Source organism: Erpetoichthys calabaricus, chromosome 10, assembly GCF_900747795.2.
Source record: "Erpetoichthys calabaricus chromosome 10, fErpCal1.3, whole genome shotgun sequence".
Taxonomy (NCBI): domain Eukaryota; kingdom Metazoa; phylum Chordata; class Cladistia; order Polypteriformes; family Polypteridae; genus Erpetoichthys; species Erpetoichthys calabaricus.
The window spans coordinates 68,540,253-68,561,612 of record NC_041403.2 but is presented as its reverse complement, the minus strand read 5'-3'; the positions used below and the strand labels follow the sequence as shown (position 1 = coordinate 68,561,612).

At 36.4% G+C, this 21,360-nt stretch overlaps 1 protein-coding gene across 1 annotated transcript in view; it reads right to left on the bottom strand.

Annotated features, from left to right (window-relative positions):
• The window catches only part of hmcn1 (hemicentin 1), a 281,768-nt gene that overhangs the window by 37,041 nt on the left and 223,367 nt on the right, over positions 1-21,360 (bottom strand). Inside the window, exons 64-77 of the mRNA XM_028811373.2 lie at positions 20,470-20,629; positions 20,100-20,224; positions 18,211-18,394; positions 17,811-17,908; positions 17,434-17,712; positions 16,674-16,870; positions 15,092-15,173; positions 14,832-14,968; positions 13,638-13,779; positions 8,404-8,548; positions 4,421-4,548; positions 3,995-4,151; positions 1,132-1,253; positions 191-355 (exon numbers count right to left, since the gene is read on the bottom strand). Of these exons, the coding sequence (XP_028667206.2) occupies positions 191-355; positions 1,132-1,253; positions 3,995-4,151; positions 4,421-4,548; positions 8,404-8,548; positions 13,638-13,779; positions 14,832-14,968; positions 15,092-15,173; positions 16,674-16,870; positions 17,434-17,712; positions 17,811-17,908; positions 18,211-18,394; positions 20,100-20,224; positions 20,470-20,629 (2,121 nt within the window). The remainder of the gene's footprint in view (positions 1-190; positions 356-1,131; positions 1,254-3,994; positions 4,152-4,420; positions 4,549-8,403; positions 8,549-13,637; positions 13,780-14,831; positions 14,969-15,091; positions 15,174-16,673; positions 16,871-17,433; positions 17,713-17,810; positions 17,909-18,210; positions 18,395-20,099; positions 20,225-20,469; positions 20,630-21,360) is intronic.

The window sequence follows — 21,360 nt, the reverse complement described above, 5'->3', positions numbered from 1 at the left end:
GAAGCATTATTTGTTACAGTACCAAATTACAGATCTACAACTTTTACTCTAACTTTAGATGAGTCTAGCATCTCAATGATTCACTAGTTAAACAATCTGACAAAAAATACAATGCAATATTTTTACAATCTATGGGAGTTGTCTCTTCCAGAATATAAATTAAATAAATTAAAAATTAGCCATTTCTTACCAGAGGATAGAATTGTGTATCCATGTCCATGGGTCGGCAGCATAACCCCATCTTTAAACCAGTGAATTGCAGGCTCCGGCACTCCAGATGCAGTGCAAGTTATAATTACTGGAGACAGTCTCATGACCAACAGCTCTGTTTGTTCATCAGCAATAGAAGGAGGAACTGTAATTTGTAAACAACAAAATAACATCAATAAACTTTATTTTTTATGACAGCTGTTATGGTTAACCTAATCTTAATGCACTGCACAAGTATAAATTAATATAATATTTACAGTGATGCATGATATTGTATAATTGAAAAACACAAGTTAAATCACTCTCTCATGACAGTATGAGATGGACCCTGCAACCTTGTAGTCTCTACTTTGGCACCTTAAACACCTATGTGCAGTTAAAAAAAAAAATACTATAGACGCTTCCTGAAATTAATGTGAAAGAAAGTTCTAAGTAGTCACAATTGTGTTATACTGTGTTTACAACACCTATTGACATACGCATGATTCAATCTCCTGTGAAAAGTTGTGAAATTAATCTCAATAAAAATAACTGCATTAGACAATTTACATAGGTTTTCTGACAGTCTCAAAAAATCACTTTCTTTAAAGGTTTGCTGTTTGTTGCTATTGAAGGCATTAATAAGTGAAGAAAGTCAAAAACTATGTCTTAAAATTTACAGTGATGATCAAGCAAGTAAATACTGCATTCTTCGTCAGCTATACAAACATCCAACAGCAAGAGCTGTTCATCATTACATCTCATTGTAAATCTGAAATGATGAAACTTACAGAAGGCAATGTGATTTAATCTTCATGAATGTATTATCTTATGATGATGTTAATATTATTTCTTTAATGCTATGCGTTTCCTTTCTGGACATGGATAACTTGGTTTGGATTCTTCATTAGTACCATCACATGTCTGCTTCATGATTTTTACCTTGTACAATAAGTTTCATGGATCTTTGATCTTTTCCAGCATCATTTGATGCAACACACTCATAGACAGCACTGTCTTCCACTGTTGCAGCAATCACTACCAAAGACCCTGAAGATAAAACCCTGCATACAAGGACAAGAAAAGAGCATCATTTCTGCCTCAAACACTGGATAGGCAGGGAATAACTTATTGATTACAATTCTCTAGTGAAGCATTCAGTATATTAAGGAGTAACAAGTTCATCAACAATAATGCAGCAAAAGCAAGTGAGATCATTAAACAGACTTTATTATATATACTTTATTACTTACTGTGGTCAATCAACAAATTAAAGGCAAATAAATATAAGTCTTGAAGATCATGATGTGTATTGAAGATTGTAACTGTTTTTTTTTGCTTTTTGTATATCTGTCTGACATCTCCATCTATTGTGACTTACATGATCAGGATATAGTACAATTGTTTACAGATGTTTCTTAACAAGAGGAGCACAGACATCATTTAACTTGCTTAGAGTCACACAGAGGCAAGTAATTGTGCAGGTTAAAGTCCAGTGACTCAGGCGCTACAATACACCATTTAAAAGATCCCAAAGTTGGGATCATTGAGGTAGTGGCTTATGTAGATGAGGATTTGTTAACCACCCATAATATATTGTATTATATTGTAACTATTCTAACAGGTCATTAAGAAAATACAAAGGAATTCACTTATGTTTTTTGAAAACATGTTATATTACAATAATATAATGATGTATTCCAATAATATCTACATACATTGGAAACAAGATTGGCAAAATTTAGAACGTTTGCATTTGTTGTGAAAGGAGAACTAGCAATGTTTGGAAAACATTAATGTTTTCTGAATTTCCATTCTTAGAAATGCTTTATAGATAATGTGTCTCAAATAGAAAAATAATTAAAGTGGGGAATCCAATTTCCTCCATTGTTGCAAACGCGCATTATTAACATTTTTAGGAGCTCTTAACTGGCCCAGTGTAATGTGGTTTTCGGTGTCCATGTGAACTTGCTTTCTGTTCATAAATGACTGCTGATAGGATATATACTGAGTTAATGGTTTACCGCATGGCCACACTCTCAGTCTTATCCTAAATAGATATTTGCCTTCTTTTTGAATCATAGTTAACACACACTTTGTTTGTGAGTGTAAAGGACCTGGCCAGAAGGACAAAAGTGGTTGCTGACATTATTAATGGATGCATTAATTAGCAATGACTAATCAAATATTAAGGGTAAGGACTATACTTAAATGCACTAACTGGCAGACAAAATTAATGAATGCATTTTGAAATGGAGCTGGAATGAGGAGCTGTAGACAGAGAGATGCTGCACACATAGCCAAAGAAAAAGCTGTATGGCTAAAGGCATGGTAATTAATATTGCAACATTCATTGTAAATATAGAGATGGCAAAGATCAATTTTGGGTTTGGTTCACAAATGGCAAATCTTTGTTTTGTTTAGCCGAGCCATGTGTAGATACTAGGGCTTGGGACTTCAATGCTTCTGGTTTAGTTGCTTTCTCCAATCTAATGATTCATTGGCATTTGCAGTCACATGTCTTTAGTCCAACTGTATAAAAATGCATGTAAAAACAATTGTGAAGTACCTTATCATGTAAGCAGCTTTAGAATGGTCTAACTCTGGGGGTCCTGTATTAAAAGAAGCAGGTTCAAATATGCATTCATGGATAGTCAAGGTTTAACCCATCCATCCAGTTTCAATTTTAGCAGCACTGCGTACAAGACTGATGAAGGTGCCAGTATATCACAGAGTACACTCATTCACATAGACACACTCACAACTTTCAGGCTTTAGAGTCACCACTATTTTGGGATGTAGGAGGAAAACTCATACAAACAACAGAAAGGATGTGCAAAGTCTGCATAGACAGTGCTCTGAGACCAGATGGACAATTTTTTACTTCACATTTAAATATGAATAAATACAGATTAATTTTTACACAAAAACACCAGCAGGTATGAATACTATTAATGTATAATGAATAAAAATCACTGAAATGTTTTGAAAATAAAAATGAGAAAAAGTATGCATGCAAAGTATGTAAACCTGTTATTATCAGGTCAGGTCAGGTTGGGGAGCATGCACTGGTACAACACATTGCTGCGCTCACCACACGACGAAACAGCTCTGGATCCTGGTTGGTAACCCCCCAGGCAGACACGCGGTCCAGTCCAACCCTTCGGAAATGACCATCTATCTGCCGCGGGCAGGTATTACATGGGCATCCCCTTGGTCTGGTTCAGTCACTCACCTTCGGGAATCATGACATATGGCCGTAGTGCTGTAACTGACACTTCCTCACAACACAGGTAATGTGTCTCATTCAGGACACCGTGAGCAACCGCTCATTTGATACAAAGTGAAACCAGCGGTACCCAAAGATTCTCCGAGGAGATACAGTACCAAAGGAGTCCAGTCTTCGTCTCAGGTCACTGGATAGCATCCATGTCTCACAACCATATAGCAAGACAGGAAGCACCAGGACTCTGAAGACTTGGACCCTCGTCCTTTTGCATAAATATCGGGAGCACCACACACCCCTTTCCAGCGACCTCATGATCCCCCATGCTCTCCCAATCTGTCTACTGACTTCACAGGAAGAGTCACCAGAGACATGAATGTCACTGCCGAGGTAAGTAAACCTCTCGACAAGATCGACCCTCCCTGTGCAGACAGACACACTGCTAATGGCTGTGCCCAAAAGGTTATTAATGACCTAATCTGTATTATGCTAAAAGAAATTTAAAAAGTTTTACTGAATTTACTTATCTATAAATAACACTATTGTACACTCAGAAAATATAAATTTTTTATTTATTACCTGTACATATTCTGATTGTGGTCTGTGTTCAAAACACGACCATTCTTCTTCCACACCACATCTGGTTTAGGAAAGCCAGTAGCTTCACAGGGAAGGGTGATCTGGATATTGACAGTTGCAGTGACATCAGTTGGACCGACAACAATGGATGGAGGCACTGTGGAAAAAAGTAATACTATCTGTATATTTACTGCTTTTTGCTGTTTATCATATATGGTTAATGAGAATTCATCTTGAAATCTAACATATTTGCCTGTGTTTACATTTATAGAGTTTACAGGATTTACAGGGTCATTACTGTCATGTTTACAAAATACAGTGAAATTCTTACTTGGAAGTGCTAATCAACATTCAACATGTTGCCATCTTCAGCAGCACTGTTGGTGTGTATAACTACTTAATACACATTTAAGTCTATCTACTTACCAAATATTTGTAAGTCAATTTTCTTACGCTGAGACCCTGCAGGGTTTGTAGCCATACATAAATAACGTCCTGTGTCAGTAACTTGGGCAGAGAAGATGTGAAGAGAGCCATTTTCCATGATAGAGTATCTGTGAGTGAAACAAATATACAGCATAAATTTAGTTAAGTCTACTGTATAAAAAAATAAGTACATAAAACACCTACAATTTTTGAAAATGAGGTTAATAATTTAAGATCAAATCGTTACTATTAAAACGATTAAATGTGAAATAATATTAAAGTAGGCAGTAAACCTTATTTTTATATTTTTATTTCAGATAACAAGTGTCACATATGTATGTCAATGGATCATTTTCTGGGCTCAACGGCTGAACTAATGTATGTGGCGCAGTGGGTAGCGCTGCTGCCTCGCAGTTGGGAGACCTGGGGACCTGGGTTCACTTCCCGGGTCCTCCCTGCGTGGAGTTTGCATGTTCTCCCCGTGTCTGCGTGGGTTTCCTCTGGGCGCTCCGGTTTCAACCCACGGTCCAAACACATGCAGATTAGGTGGATTGGCGATTCTAAATTGGCCCTAGTGTGTGCTTGGTGTGTGGGTGTGTTTGTGTGTGTCCTGCGGTGGGTTGGCACCCTGCCTGGGATTGGTTCCTGCCTTGTGCCCTGTGTTGGCTGGGATTGGCTCCAGCAGACCCCCGTGACCCTGTGTTCGGATTCAGCAGGTTGGAAAATGGATGGATGGAACTGATGTATGGACTACCACCCCAGCTAGATAGGGGGCACTAGCATTAATCATGTCCTCTTCTGTCCCCTCCACAATACCGAGAAGATGCCTAGTGAGTGCATTTGACTCTGCCCCTTCTGGTCCCTCAGCTTTAAACACCAAGAACACTGGAAGGAGGCGTCATTCTGTGAAAGGAGAACACTGCAGGATGGAGCTCCTACTTGGTGAGTGAAAAAAAAGCCTTTACAAAGTTTAACGGCTGCTTTAGTTTTTGGAAGTGTTGTGTTCCATCTTGCACCGTACAGTGCCTATTTTTTTTTGTTAGTTTTCCTTTGATTAAACAGGGATGACTGGGTTGGTGGCCCAACATTTCTCCTTTGGGCTTGCAGTTCTTCATTAGACCACATAGGGTACACATGAAACAAATTTACTATAACCAAACTGTGTAGAGATGCTAAATAAACACGTTACAGTCTGTTAACTATTTGTCAAACTTTTTCCAAATTGAACCAACATTCAAAGTTAGATTTTATACACAATATACACATTTAAAGATCGCACACATACAAATAATAATAAATGAATTAAAATGAACTGAAACACAAAGAGACTACTGTAACACACACTGGTTTTAATTATATATTGAAATTCATCATAATGGAAAAAATGTTTATCATGCAGTATTGCTGAGTACTACTTTTGAGGATTCAAAAAAAGTACAGGTCTGTGCCATAAGAAACACAGTAGGCAAAATCATCTGAAAAGACTGCAGGCCCCAAAGAAGTGATCTGAGGACACACTTGTTTAGCTGATGGATTCAATAAAGAGGGAGTTGACCAAGCCACCATGGAGATATGGAAGGAAGTGAGAACACTGTGGTGTGAGGAAAACAATATACTGTATTGACCAATGGAAAAGTTTATTTTTCTATTGACCAAGTATTTTAACAAATAATTATTAATGTGAACAAGTACAAAACAGCTAATTAAGTGTATTATAAGAGACTGACAAAAGTCACTGGTTTGCAAAGACATTGTCAGAGAATGGGAGAGAGATACAGAGTGTGATCACCATCGCCACATAACGCTTCCATTTACCTAACCACCAAGTTAAAAATTCAGCAAAGGAGAGATGGTAAAGAGTTATTAAAGGGCTATGTCACATTATATTTATTTTTCTGGAAAGGTAAGGGTGATCTCCTGGGTCGCGGCAACTACAGGGGGAAAACACTGCTCTCTGTGTCGGGTAAGACCCTTGCTAGGGTCCTCCCCAATTGGATCCGTGATCACTTGCTCACCGACTGGAATAGTCTGGTTTTACACCTAAGAAGTCTACCATTGACTGCATCCTGGCGCTGAGGGTTCTCATGGAGCACAAATGCGAATATCGGCAGAGTTTCTTTGCAGCCTTTTTCGATTTTCATAAAGCGTTTGACTCAGTTGATCGAGCTGCCCTGTGGGACATCCTGAGGGTTTGTGGGATCCCCTCGAGGTTGCTGTATATCATGGCCGGCCTGTACACTGGTACTGTGAGTGCTGTGCAGAGTGGAGGCAGAACCTCTGTGTTTTTCCCAGTTGATTCTGGGGTTCGTCAGGGGTGTGTTCTTGCTTCTACTCTGTTCAATGCTTGTATGGACTGGGTGTTGGGCAATGTCGTGGGGTCCAGCGGCTGTGGAGCATCTGTTGGTGAAGAAAGATTCATGGATCTTGACTTTGTTGATGATACAGAGTCAATGGAGGCTCTGAACGGGCACTCGAGAGACAGAGTGAGGAGGCTTGGGAGTGTCCTGGATAAAAACCAAGATCCAGGCCTTTAATGACCTCTTGGGCACGGCCATCAGCAGTGTGTCTGTCTGCGGAGGGAGTGTCGACCTGGTCGAGAGGTTTACTTACCTTGGCAGTGACATTCATGTCTCTGGTGACTCTTCCTATGAAATCAGTAGACGGATTGGGAGAGCATGGGGGGTCATGAGGTCGCTGGAAAGGGGTGTGTGGCGCTACCGATATCTATGCAAAAGGACGAAGGTCCAAGTCTTTAGAGTCCTGGTGCTTCCTGTCTTGCTATATGGTTGTGAGACATGGATGCTATCCAGTGACCTGAGACAAAGACTGGACCCCTTTGGTACTGTGTCTCTCCGCAAAATCCTTGGATACCGTTGGTTTGACTTTATGTCAAATGAGTGGTTGCTCCTGGAGTCCCAAATGAGGCACATTACCTGAATTATGAGGGAGCGTCAGTTACGGCACTATGGCCATGTGGTGCGTTTCCCTAAGGGTGATCCAGCTTGTAAGATCCTCATTGTTGGGGACCCGAGTGGCTGGACCAGACCAAGGGGTCGCCCACGTAACACCTGGCTGCGGCAAATAGAGGGTCATTTCCGGAGGGTGGGACTGGACCGCGTGTCTGCCTGAGGGGGTTACCAACCGGAATCCCGAGCTGTTTCGTCGTGTTGTGGGTGCGGCAATGCACTGTACCAATGCATGCTCCCCAACTTGACTTGACTTGTGGGTGATGGTACATTAACAATCTTGCTTACAGCTTTGTGGGAGAATCTTGTTTTCTTGTTTAACAACAGTGAATTCCTTAAACTTAATTTCTGGGTTTTCTTTCACAAAGTGTGCCTTCATAGTTAGTACTTATCAATTCCCTGCATATTTATTCAAGAATATGATAAGTTCCTCATTTCTGAATAACACAGCTGCTAACTGGAACTTGACTGTGCTCATTTTTTCTGTTAAGTTTCATAACATGTCTGTGAAGGAGAATTTAGAATATTTCAAACATGTTAGAGCAAAAAGGGAGGCTAAATAGTTATTGCTCTTTTAATAGTGTGAAATAACTGGTAGTTATTAGTTATAATCAAGAAGATATATAGAATATTATGTGCATGATATCATTTTATCTGTGCAGTGAACATAAATTCATCCATTGTAAAAGCATGCTTATATAATTAATTAGCTGTTTAACTTTTACACTTAACCAATGATACTTTATTCATTTATTTGCTCAGGGATTTGTACATGAACACCAAGAAACTTGGGCATCTATGCTCATAACAAATAGCCAGAAATATTGTCAGGGCCGAAAAATGTATTTTACCAGTCCTGATTAAGTTTGCATAATTTAGCATCTGAAGGCAAATTTGTATCACATAAAGAAACATACAATACATAGCCATTTTAATTTTCATCCATATTTATTACAGTCCAAATATAAACTTATATGTGCAGCTGTGGCTCAAACTCTTTTTTTGACTTATGATTACCTGGGATTGCTTCCTGACATTACGATTCCATCTTTTCTCCATGTTATCCTAGGCGCTGGAACTCCACTGACAATGCACTCTAGTACAGCTGGTTTATCAACATGCACGGAAAGAGATTGCGGTCCATCCTGTATAGCTGGTGCAACTACAGGGAGAAAAAAAATTCATGCATGTTTAATAATAATAATAATTCTTTGCATTTATATAGCGCTTTTCTCACTACTCAAAGCACTCAGCAATTGCAGGTTAAGGGCCTTGCTCAAGGGCCCACCAGAGCAGAGTCTCTTTTGGCATTTACGGGATTCGAACCGGCAACCTTCCGATTGCCAGTGCAGATCCCTAGCCTCAGAGGAGCTCAGCTATTTTCATGTCCAAAACTTCCTGCTCTGCATCCATCAGTTTACTTAAGATGAAAATCTAGCACAAGGTTCTTGAGGTTGGGGTTGGGAGGTGGGACACTGTCTTAGTAGCAAAGGGTGCAAGTCAGGAATAAATCTTTAACTGGAAGGCAATTACTGGGCACACCATGAGCAGGTGATTCTGTCAGGTAAATATTTAAAGAAAGACACCCAGCTAAAATTTTAATAATGTGGGATCCCAATGCTCTAATTCAGCAACTTTATATCAATGCGCTGCTTCTATTTATACTTTACACATATACATATATTTTAACTTTGTAAGATAAAAGTATTAATTGATCATCATAAGCTTTGTGGCTATAAATAGAAGACTGGTGTCCTTCAACATCTGCAATAAGATGCTGCAGATGTTCTATCAGACGGTTGTGGCGAGCACCCTCTTCTACGCGATGGTGTGCTGGGGAGCCAGCATTAAGAAGAAGGACGCCTCACGCCTGGACAAACTGGTGAGGAAGGCAGGCTCTATTGTAGGCATGGAGCTGGGATAAATGTTAAAATTATACAAAGTTATTGTCTGTCTGTATACCTGCATTGTTATCACTCTTTAATTTAATATTGTTCTTTATCAGTATGCTGCTGCTGGAGTATGTGAATTTCCCCTTGTGATTAATAAAGTATCTATCTATCTATCTATCTATCTATCTATCTATCTATCTATCTATCTATCTATCTATCTATCTATCTATCTATCTATCTATCTATCTATCTATCTATCTATCTATCTATCTATAAATACATGAAAGGCCCGTTGCACTTCTTACACAGAATCTAAGCATACTAGTGTCAACTTGTCACTATGTTTAATGTGTTAAATGTGTTTATTTAAATGCAGTATGTTGAAAGTAGACATTCTACTAATAATAGATGTAAGATTGAGATATAGCATATTTATTAACATTGCCATTATAGGCCACCTTGACAGTTCTTGGATTTGTAAAGAAAACACATTAGAAATAGGACTCAGTAGTTAAACATTGTCACACTTGGGCGTCTAAGAATCACCTTCCAGACTCTGTAGATGCATGTGGCACCACTCCGGGGTCAACAGGGAGGTTATTGCTAATAGTATCGTCTATTTTTCCCTGCCCAGTACCGAAAAGACACCCAATGAGGGCAACATAACATATCCAAAACATACCAAGAAGTCCCACCTTTATAAATACAGACCTCCCCAGAAGGAGTGGTTGGAGTTGGAAGCTAGGTTCTCTGCATTACGAGCATTCCTAAACCCTGATCTGCTACCTACTGGGAGAAGACGCTTGTGAGGCAATTATCATGCCTCTTTTCTATTTTTGTAACCCCGAGCACTTATTTTGATTTTATTTTTTGGAAAATGACATTAAACAGGGTGGCCCAATTGGCACCCCGACTATTTCTGCGGACTCCTCTGCTCCTTTACCCATTGACAACATGCATCCTAAAAATGAGTTTATTAAACCACAGTACAGATTTTATGCCTATTGTGACACTCAAACACAGAACTATGTATCACACAAAGAAATAAATCTGAATCAACCTAAAACGTCCACTTTGCAGATTACCAATATGACGGCAATCAACAATAATTCCAAATGAGCCTACCTTCTACATGGTTTTGCGTTTTTTTCTGTGAGAATATTTCTTTGCTTTCAGTCAAGTTGCTGCATTATATTTTCAAGGAATACTCCATCCAAAAATTATATTTTTTTGTGTATGTTACTTACTCTGTGTAGTTTGCAGTGATGGACAAGAAATATTTTTATTCTTATATTTTCATGGTGAACAGAGATAACAAACTTTTTGACTGAGTGGTTGTCTATGGAAAGCCACACTAAACAATATATAAAAACATCCATGAAAAAATTTCACTCTAGCTGTGCTGCATAATCCACATATCAAGTTACCCAGTAATATACTCACTATGTGCAAAATTCATGCATTTTTGCTAACATGTTAGGCAGGCAGATTGACATAATGGTTAAGACTTTGACCTTCAAACCTTGAGGTCATGGGTTCAAATCCTGGTACTGACACTGTGTGAACATGAGCAAGTCACTTCACCTGCCTCTGCTCCAACTGGAAAAGAAAATGCAACCAATTGTATCTCAGATGTAGTACATCACCTGGGATAAAGGCATCAGCCTAATAATAAAACATTGTTAAATAAATACATCCGGAGCAATGCATGCAGAAGAAACTCATTCATGCTGGAACACAGGACAGTAGATCAATGAACGAGGGGAAAAGACAGGTTTTCAATTTAAAATCTTGATCCCATGTAAACTTTCCATGAAAGTGGCTATTTTGAAGAATTCTTCAATGTCGAGCACAGTTATATTGTGCATTCCAAAAAATGGCATTAAGAACTGATTTTCTTGGATGACACAAAAGACACACCACAAGAAAGAGTGGCACAAGCAGATACCTGAATTTACAAATTATAAACATAATTTTTTTTTTTTTTTTTTGTTTTTGTTCTTTATTTCGCCTTATACAATTTCTTGTATTAGGAATTTGTTAGTTTTCGCATACCCCATGGGGTCAGAGTGCAGGGTCAGCCATTGTACAGCGCCCCTGGAGCAACTGAAGTTTAAGGGCCTTCCTCAAGGGCCCAGCAGAGTAGGATCTCTTTTGGCAGTGATGGGGATTCGGACCGGCAACCTTCGGGATACCAGCACAGATCCTTAGCCTCAGAGCCACCACTCCACCCTCAAATGCTTAAAATCTATGCTTTAATGCTTTAAATCTATTTTTTCCCAGCACCACTGGAAGCAAATCTACACATGAACTACTATAAGCCTAGTCTTTAATATGTAACAGTAACAGTAATACTACCCCAGTTGAGATAACACATATACTCATTAATGAAAGACATACAGTATTGGCTGATTGTAAATTCTACATTGCTCTGTTATAAGTGAAAGAGGGTGTGCATGAGGGTGCCTGACAATACTCTTTCAGTACTAATTCATACCTTGAATCTTTCCTACCAGGAATGTATCTGACTCCATACAATCCTCACAAAAAAGGGAATTGGTATAAACAAATAACTGATGCACAGGATCACAATTTATTGCATTATAACTAGGCAAATACAAGCTCGTGTAAAACATTTCAATGAGCTTTTTCTGAACACTCTTTCACCTATGTTGTACAAAACCTAGTTTTTCATTTCTTACAAATCACTTAACCTTATTTCATAAAACATATTGCTTTTTCATTGAATTAGTTTTTTTTTCCTCTTAAGAATATATTTATTGTAATTGGGGAAGAATGTTTTTATTATTTTAATAAAGTTTATTTTTATTTTCATCTTTTGTTTACTTGCCTCAGGAGAAGTCATATAACTACAATCATTCTACAATCATTGCATCAGCATCTCTGGTGGTAATACTGTATGTCATATGCGTTTTCCGGCATTTCTGTATAAACAGTGATCCTTTTGAAAATGATTTGAAAACTCTAGTGAAGTTAGTAATCATTGTTGTTAAAAAACATAATTTTTTAAATGACAAAGTGCTAGTGAGGGCATAGCCTCAGTCTCTTGTCACTTTAGTTACAGCTCTGTCTAATAAACAATTAACATCAATACTTGTTTTCCAAAAATCTGTCTTTTTAAACCTAGATAGCATGGTGGTCAAACCCTACATTCACTTAATGGATTTTCTCCAATATCCCAAACACATCCATTCTTCATTAATTGGCAACTATAAATCAGCCCAGTTTGAGTGAGTGTGAATGGGCTTTTCAATGGACTGGTGCCCATTCCAAGGCTGGTTTCCACCTTGTTCCAGAAGAGGATTTTTATTTACAGTGTAATTGCTAAGTTGTTTTGGTAGTACTGAAAACTAAGAAATCCTCCCTTTAAAAGACCTAAAAGTAAAATACATTTGTAATTTTATTTCCAGGAGGAAAGTCGTCAGCACTGCTGTCTCATAATCAAGAGACCAAATTTATGATTCTCACAAATGGAAATTTCCTCTATGTCTGACAGAGTTTTTTCCGTGTACTCCATTACACTTCCACATGCCAAAAATATGAACATCAAGAAAGCCGGCATTACTAAATTTGCCCATCGTGAGTGAGAGAGCATGTATGCCTGATTGTTTCATATGATGGACTGCCGCTCCCGTTTGGACCTAATTCTTGCCTTGTGAATGACTCTGTCCAGATGTCTCTGGATTTCTGGCACTATTAAATGGATAAAACTATAAAAAAAAATGGATGTCACATTGTGCTAGTTAAAACATCCAGAAGTCATAAAGGCCATGTACAGAATTTTATTCTTTGGGTAAAGGTTTTTGGTACTAAAATACTCTAAGAATAATTTATACTTTACCATACAAGTAAAATATAAAGTAAAACACTGTAGCATTTTGAATACTCTTTAAGTCTTTATTTTAATTCATTTTATTTTACATAAATCCAAGTAGATTAAACATGATCATGGTCCTATGATAAGTGAATGTCTGAAATAACACACTAAATTTAGCTACTGGTATTAAAATTTGAAAAAATGCAAACAAATAAGGGTGATGGAGGAAAAATATTTCTTTAGTGTTGATGCTGCTGTATATTTATATAGTTATTATTTATATTTTTAAATTATGAAATGGGTTTTATACACTTCGTGGAGGGGTCCTGATTTAGCAAACAAGATACAGAGAAGCATCTACTGATTCACTGGCCTTTCTGGAGCTATTCTTTTACCATATTTTTATACATTGTGTTTTGTTTAGGGATGGTGTTCACGATGAAAGGAATAATAAGCTAATGACTGAGGTGTTTAAAAGATTGCTTATGCTTATATAACTGAATTCAGTGAAGTACCCTTACCATGTACAGTAAAAATGAACTCCCTGGTAGTATTTCCAGCAATATTACTAGCAACACAAGTATAGTTTGCTCTGTCTCCAAGTTCAGCATTATTTAACTGAAGATATCTTCCATTAGACAAAATTCGAATACGAGGTGAAGACTAAAAAAAGAAAAAATATATATTAATATAAAAAATAAACTTGTTCTTTACATTGGTGTCAAAAGGCCAGACGTTAACTTAGTTCTGAGAATGCAAGGGACATGAAACTGAAAACTTACCAATTATAAAAAATGTAATTTTAATATTTCTGTCAATATTGAGTCTATTCTTGGAAATGTATCTTAAAAGCTCAATTAACTTAAAGAAACACAGTTGTCAAATTAGTTTGGTAAGAAAGACTAGGAAAAGGGCACAATACACAATTAAATAGGAAATAATAAGACATTTTTTTCATCTGTAACAGAATTACATTTTAAAAATAAAAACATTAGAATTATGATGATAAAAAAATAGTAGAGTTTGAAAATGAAAAGTTTATTTAATAAAATTTGATTGAGTGTTAAAATCCTGAACAAGTTTTTAGTAGGTGGAAATTCTGAAAATAGGCAGAAAATACTGAGAACTAAAGAGATGTGGTCAAGGCACTATTCTCCATGTACTCTTATTTCCTCCCATTTTCCAGAAGTATCCTTGTTAGTTTCACAAGCAAGACAAAATCGGCCCAGACCCTGTCTGAATGAGTCGAGGTGGATGATGGACTGGTGTGACATCTAAGTTTGCTGCCTGATTTGCATCTAATGCTACTGGGTATGATTTTGGAAAAACAATGCCTAAATGAAAAGCTAAATTATTTATATCAAGCAGAAACTGTTTTAATTATATGCTCTTAAGCTGTTCAAATAGTTTAATTCTCTGAAACTAATTTACAAATACTTCAGCAAGAATTGTAAAGAGATTGCAGCATGACTGTGTAATTCTAACTCTTTTTTAAACCTAAAGTTACAAACCACTTTGCCACCCTTACCTATTGAACACTTAAAAATATTTATACTACAAAATATACACTGGTATTGTCTGAATGGTTTATGCGTTTTATTCATTAATATTTTATTTTATGTTCAACTTTAACTGTGTTTGTAAAAATGTCAATGCTCTGAGCATGTTTAAAGGTAAAGTGTGTTGTATAAACATAAACTCAATTGCTAAATTACCTGAAGTGGTTTTCCATTTCTGAGCCATGTCAGAGTCGGAGGTGGAATAGCATCTGATTTACATTCTAGCATTGCCTGCATATTTTCGAGCACTGAAACAGCTTGCGGGTCACTTGTACCAGCTATGTTTGGAGGAACTGAAAAGTAAAACATTTAAATCTAATTTTCCTTAAAAACACATGTCACTAGTATTGAATATAGTAATGAAATAAATAATGAGTTACAAAGGAAATAAAAAAGAAAAACAAAGGAAAACTTGCCATGCACTCGCACTAGATACTCTTTTTCATCATCACCAGCTGGACTGGATGCCAGGCATGTGTATCTACCCGCGTCTTCAACCTGCAAATAAATGATGTAATTAGGGTTTGTTTGAATGAAACATTTAAAAAAATTAATGAGGAAACTGGATTTCTTTTTAAACTTGAATAAAAAAACAGAATTTGCTTTCAACTCTAAAAGTGTAAGAGAGTGAGAGAGATGGTTTCAGGGTTAGGACTAGGGTTAAAGAGAAAAAAATCTTGATGTATGGAAAATGGGAAGCCATTTTATCGTTCAGAAACTGTTTTTATCCTTGTGTTTATTTTTACCAATTTTATATTCATTGTTACATACATTTACCTCATACCAATATAAATCTTATTTACAACCACACTTAATCTGTGATATAGTGCTATGGATCATGAAGATTAAACAACAACAACAACATTTATTTATATAGCACATTTTCATACAAATAATGCATTAAAGAATACAGGGTGCACCAATCGCAGTCCTGGAGGGTTATATTAGCTTTATGTTTTAACGCAGTCAATTTCGTAATCAGCCTATTTTACTTCCAGCTTCATTTTTTAAGTTTTTAACATTATGTTTATTGTCCCAATTCCACCAACAAAACACAGTCAACAATTACAACATAAATGAAAATAGTTCAGAAACTAAGACTTAAACATCAATGGCATTTAAATATTTAAATTCAAATTGTTGAAATCAACATTTAAAAGCATTTTTAAGAAATTAATTAAGTAGTAAATGCTAATTTTGAGGTGATAATAGTGATAATGGTGAGTAGAGAATTTGATATTATTAGCACTCTTATTTCATTAACCATGATGCTATCTGATAGAATAAGGTATTAAAAACAACATTTAAGATATTTACTGTGGTGGGTTGGCACCCTGCCCTGGATTGTTTCCTGCCTTGTGCCCTGTGTTGGCTGGGATTGGCTCCAGCAGACCCCCGTGACCCTGTGTTCGGATTCAGCGGGTTGGAAAATGGATGGATGGATGGATTTAAGATATTTATATTTACTACCTTGCCAAAGTCCTCTATAGCTACATTGTTGCTGGAAATGATAAAAAATATTTTGCTGTGGTGACATCTGCAGCATGATGTCTTGTATGAATTTATAAATAACATAGTGAATACATTTATCACATTTAATTACTACAGAATTTGCAGGATAGTCATCTATCTTTGAAGCCTCTTGCACAGGGGTGGCAGATTCATATTGTGGAGTGCCATGGTGATGGATTTTTTTCCAGCTGGAAAGGATTCTAAAGTTATATAATAGTGAACCTGTTTGTCCTTGACCTGTCAAAGTCACTACTCTTTATGGTCCACAGGATAAATAAATCAGTCAGACAAACAAAATGGCTTCATTCAAGACCAGTATGAACAGCAGACACTGATGTTCAGCCAATCAACATTTAACCTAAAAGTTACAAGTCTTTTGTTCCTTCTATTTTGTGTTTTGTTACAATATATTACATACAGGAGTGTAGATTTACAATTGACATTTGGTCATTAAGAAGTAAAGAAAGTGCAAACAATGATTTCTACCTGAACACTGGTTATGTAAAGAACATTTCCTCCACGTAACACAAAAATACCATCAGCTGCTGGCATTGGACGGCCATCTTTCATCCAAGTAAGTTCAGGTATTGGTACACCAGTAGAGATACAATGCAGTTCTAAAGCATGGTTCTCAATTACAGACACTTCTTCCGGTATGTCAGATCCATTTATACGAGGTGGGTCTGGAGAATAAACACAGATTACAATAATTAACTTTTATGACATTTACATAGCTTGTTCATCATGGGTAAGATTCAAATTTTCCCCAGTTGGAATTAACCTATATAACTACTACAGGATGGTCCAGATCTAGAGACCTTTTTAAGAACTTGTATTCAAAAAGGACATCTTCATTGTATGATGGTTAGGACTGCTGTCCTGCAGCTCCTGACTCCTTGGATCAAATCCCAGCTCACTTACAATCTGAGGGGAGTTTGCACATTTATGTAAAATCTTAGTAGGCATTTTTTTGTTTACACTGGTTCAACACCATATGCAAGGTTAAAGTGATAAATGCTCTACAGTTGATGGGATGAAGTAATGTTTGTGATGTGAAGGCAAAAACCTAATAATGAACGAAAAATAACTTCTAAAAAACCAAATTTGTATTTCTGACATTTTAAAGAATGTCATATCTATGGAAAATATGTAACTACCAATAAAATCTGAAGTTAAAATAATATCTTCTCTTGTGTGATATTTTAGGATTCCATTTTGTGATTGCACATCTTTCTGTATCTCTTACCCAGAACCATGAGGTCAAAATGTTTGCTGGCTTCTCCTGCTTCATTGGTGGCCACACAGGTGTACATGCCTGCATCCTCCAGCTCTGCTTGGGTCATCTGTACTGCTGTGCCTTGATTTAGGATACTAATGTGACCATCTGCTGAAAGTTGCTGGCCATTCTTCGTCCATGATAAAGAAGGGGCTGGAGTACCATCACTAATACAGAGCAAAGCTATTGGTTCACCCTTCACCACTACAACTGTCTCCGTTTCAGCAGAAGTGGCAAGTCTGGGTGGAACTAGGATGATATGATTGGCCAGTTAGTTTGAAAATTATACATTGAGTTGTCCTTTAATTCTTTGTCATTCTTAATAAAAATAAAACAATTGCTCTCACCATAAACTTGCACATTGAAATGTTTATTCTCCACTCCAGCTCGATTTGAAGCCACACAGGTGTAGATGCCAGCATCTGATGTCTGTGCTCTCACCACTCTTCAGGCACGAAATAAAGTTCATAATATATATTTAATCAGGCAACATATCTCATCTTATAAGTTTAAAACTTAGTTATAATCATCCATTAATTCTCAATTAATCAACTAGCCACATAGGAACAGTGACATCAGTTGACAAATGCTACACGGACATGCTAGACGAAGTATAAATATGTTATGGCATTGGAAGAAGAAGAAGTTTGGAGAATATGGTGTGAATCATCAAATACTTAAAATACATAATGTTTCAGAAAAATCACGTTAACTATCAAAAAAAAAAAAAAAAAAAAAAAGATGTACCTGAGGACCTGTCCAGCAGAGAGCAAACGGATATGGGAAGAGATTGAGAGAGGAAGGCCATTCTTTAGCCAATTAAGTTGAGGAGCTGGAAATCCATTTGCAACACATTCTATGTTGATAGAACTGTCCAATATTACAGTTAACTCATCAGAATTCCTTCCATTATCCATGATTGATGGAGGGACTGCAGAGAATAATAGGTACAAACAACTGTTTTTTACACTAATTTATAGCCTGTCAAATGACAGGGCTATAATAAATGGAGAACAATTCTGATTTTCTTTCAGTGCATAAGGTCCAAGTAACGTTACCTTGTTAATGCATTTGGTATGTTTGCTAGGATAAAGTCCAACAGGTTTAAATGAATGTTTTTAGATGGATTTATTATGACTACAAAAACTAAAATTATTAAAAATTCTCAACTTTTCATTAACAGGAATATGAAAGGAATAACAGGCTCAAATAAAAGTATGGTGATAATTTGATTTGGCTTTTATGGAAAATTAAATGTATAGAGAAATAATCTTAAAACACAGAAGTGAGAAAATATGAAGGGGAAAAGGATAGAAAAATAATCTCAAAACTTCTAGTACTGAAAAAGGAATACTAGTTAGTGTGAGATGGATAAAATGAGTCTGTATAATAAAAAACTTTTGATGACCAGTAGTGGATGTTAAATATTGAAGAGAGATGATTGGCTCTTGGTATGAAAAAGAAACACAATGCTTTTAAATGCTAATTTCCTGGATATCATGAGACAGCATTGCAAATTTGTTATGAACAGAGATTGCAAAATTCTTTGATTAGCTTCATAGTTTTGATGAGCATCACAATTGCAGTTCTCATTATACAGTAAGTGCTTGTGAATGGGGCTGTATGATAATATAGATAATGCTTAATGGTAAGGGAAGCACAGTGTTAGTACTGGTGAATCACAAATGCTGGGTGTGAATCCTGGTTCAGTTACTGCCCATGTGAAGTTTCTATGTTCCACTTTGTCCATGTTAATGGGGTTTTACTCTGGGTATTCCAGTTTTCTTCTCTTGTCTCAAAGATGAACATTTAAGGTTTATTAACTAATCTATATGGTACATATGTGGATATGAGTGAGAATGTGTTCTGTATGACACTGGAACAAGGAGCAGGATTAGTTCCTAATGATGACAGGATAGGCTCTGGGCTCCCAGCATCCAAAACTTAGATAAAGTGAGTTTGATAAATATATCCATGGGGCACAACCCCCTTCAAATTTGTATATATATTATAGTGCACCACGAAGATTAAGAAGCAGCTTAAGGGGTAGTGCATGTACCCAAGTAGGCAACTTGCTAATTGTGTCTTCTTTGACCTTCGTAGAACTTTCGTCCTACCCCTTCACTGCTGGCCACAGCCTTCATTTGTATAAAGTGGCAGCCCCACTTCTCTTTGTAATTACTTCCCTTCCTTTGCCCTTTGCAGCACACAGCATAAAAAGGACTTGGTCAACAAGATTATTACTGACAATATATAGACAGATAAAAAGTCTGTTAATTTTCTTTTTCTAAAATGTCACCAAATTTCAATCAAATCAGTCAAAGCGTTTTTTGAGATTTTTGGGTATTTTCTTTTTCTTTTGTGGGGAGTTACTCCTACATAATGAAATACTGAATTGTCCTTTCTTAGTGGACTACCCTAGCTGTACCTTCCTGCCACATTTTAGCTTTTTAACTAAATATGAAATAGGATTTTTGTTTATGAATTAGTGAGCCAATTAGTCAACTCTGCATTATATATTGCATATTTAGATATATATATATATATAGTGTCTTTAATGTTATTAACATGTAAGTGCAGTCAGCTTCATTATCTTTTAACATTAGAACATGTTATAAAATTACTTATTTACTCACCATACACATTCAGGGTGAATATTCTGTCCTCTTCTCCTGCTGCATTTGTAGCTACACAAGTGTATTTTCCTTTGTTGGCAGGCTGTGCACCAATTATACTGAGTGTACTACCATCTGGTGAAATTCTGAAAGAATAAACATAGTATGGATTTTCAGGCTGGAACATTTGAATTAATTTGTTCTTATATTTTGTGCCCATTTCAAAAAGCATTTAACATTCTGATTTCTTAATTAAAGATTTTATCCACATAAAGTCTAAAATTGAAATTTTTGATTTATTAGTAAATGCTTTATTTAGTGCCTTAGTTTCAAACTGTATACTACTTCTGAGAAAATCAACCATGAAGAACAACAGAATATCTATGCTTACCTGGTATTATTTTCCATTGTCATAGTGAATGTGTTTCCATCCTTTAACCACTGTAATGTAGGCCTAGGAGTGCCTTCTGCATTACAAATCAGTTGAACACTCTCATTGACAATCACACTGACTTCACTTGGCATTTCAGAACCTTTAATACTTGGAGGAACTTAAAATGAAGAAAAAGTGAAACAAAATAAATCAAAAAGGATGTAGCATATTCACCAAAAAGCATTTAAAACAATTTTTGAATTTTTTTTATCAGACTTCCTTCTCAAATCAAATGTGAGTAGTAATAGTAATGCTTCATGGCAGATTACCAAATTCAAACAGGTATTTCCAGCATGCCAACAAATGAATGTAAATGCAGATAGGCTGCTGTTATTCACAGTGAATTATTAAAAAAATAAATATACAAATTTATTTATTAATTTAGTTTTCCCAAATGGAGTATGAAACAGTATGGAACTATCATTTCATACCTTTGACAGTATATTGTATTCATGTTAATTTATTTTCTAATTCCAGTAGTACACAAAAGTAGCAGCTATTATTTATACAGTACGTATATATTATATATATATTATATATATATAGATATATATATATATATATATATATATATATATATATATATATATATATATATATAGTGGAAGTTCAGCCCTTCAACACAGACAGACATGACACCCTATGTCCACAAACACACACATTTAATCCTTCCTTTACTTTATAGCACCACACAGTGTATAAATCAGCCAAATACTCAGTCCCTTCTTTCTTTGTTTCTCTCTCTTCTTCTCTTTCTGCCACCCTCACTCCTCCACACACAAGCTCCGTCCTCTTCCACCCAACTCCAGCTCAGCTAAAACGTGATTATCTTCCGGTGGCACTTCCTGG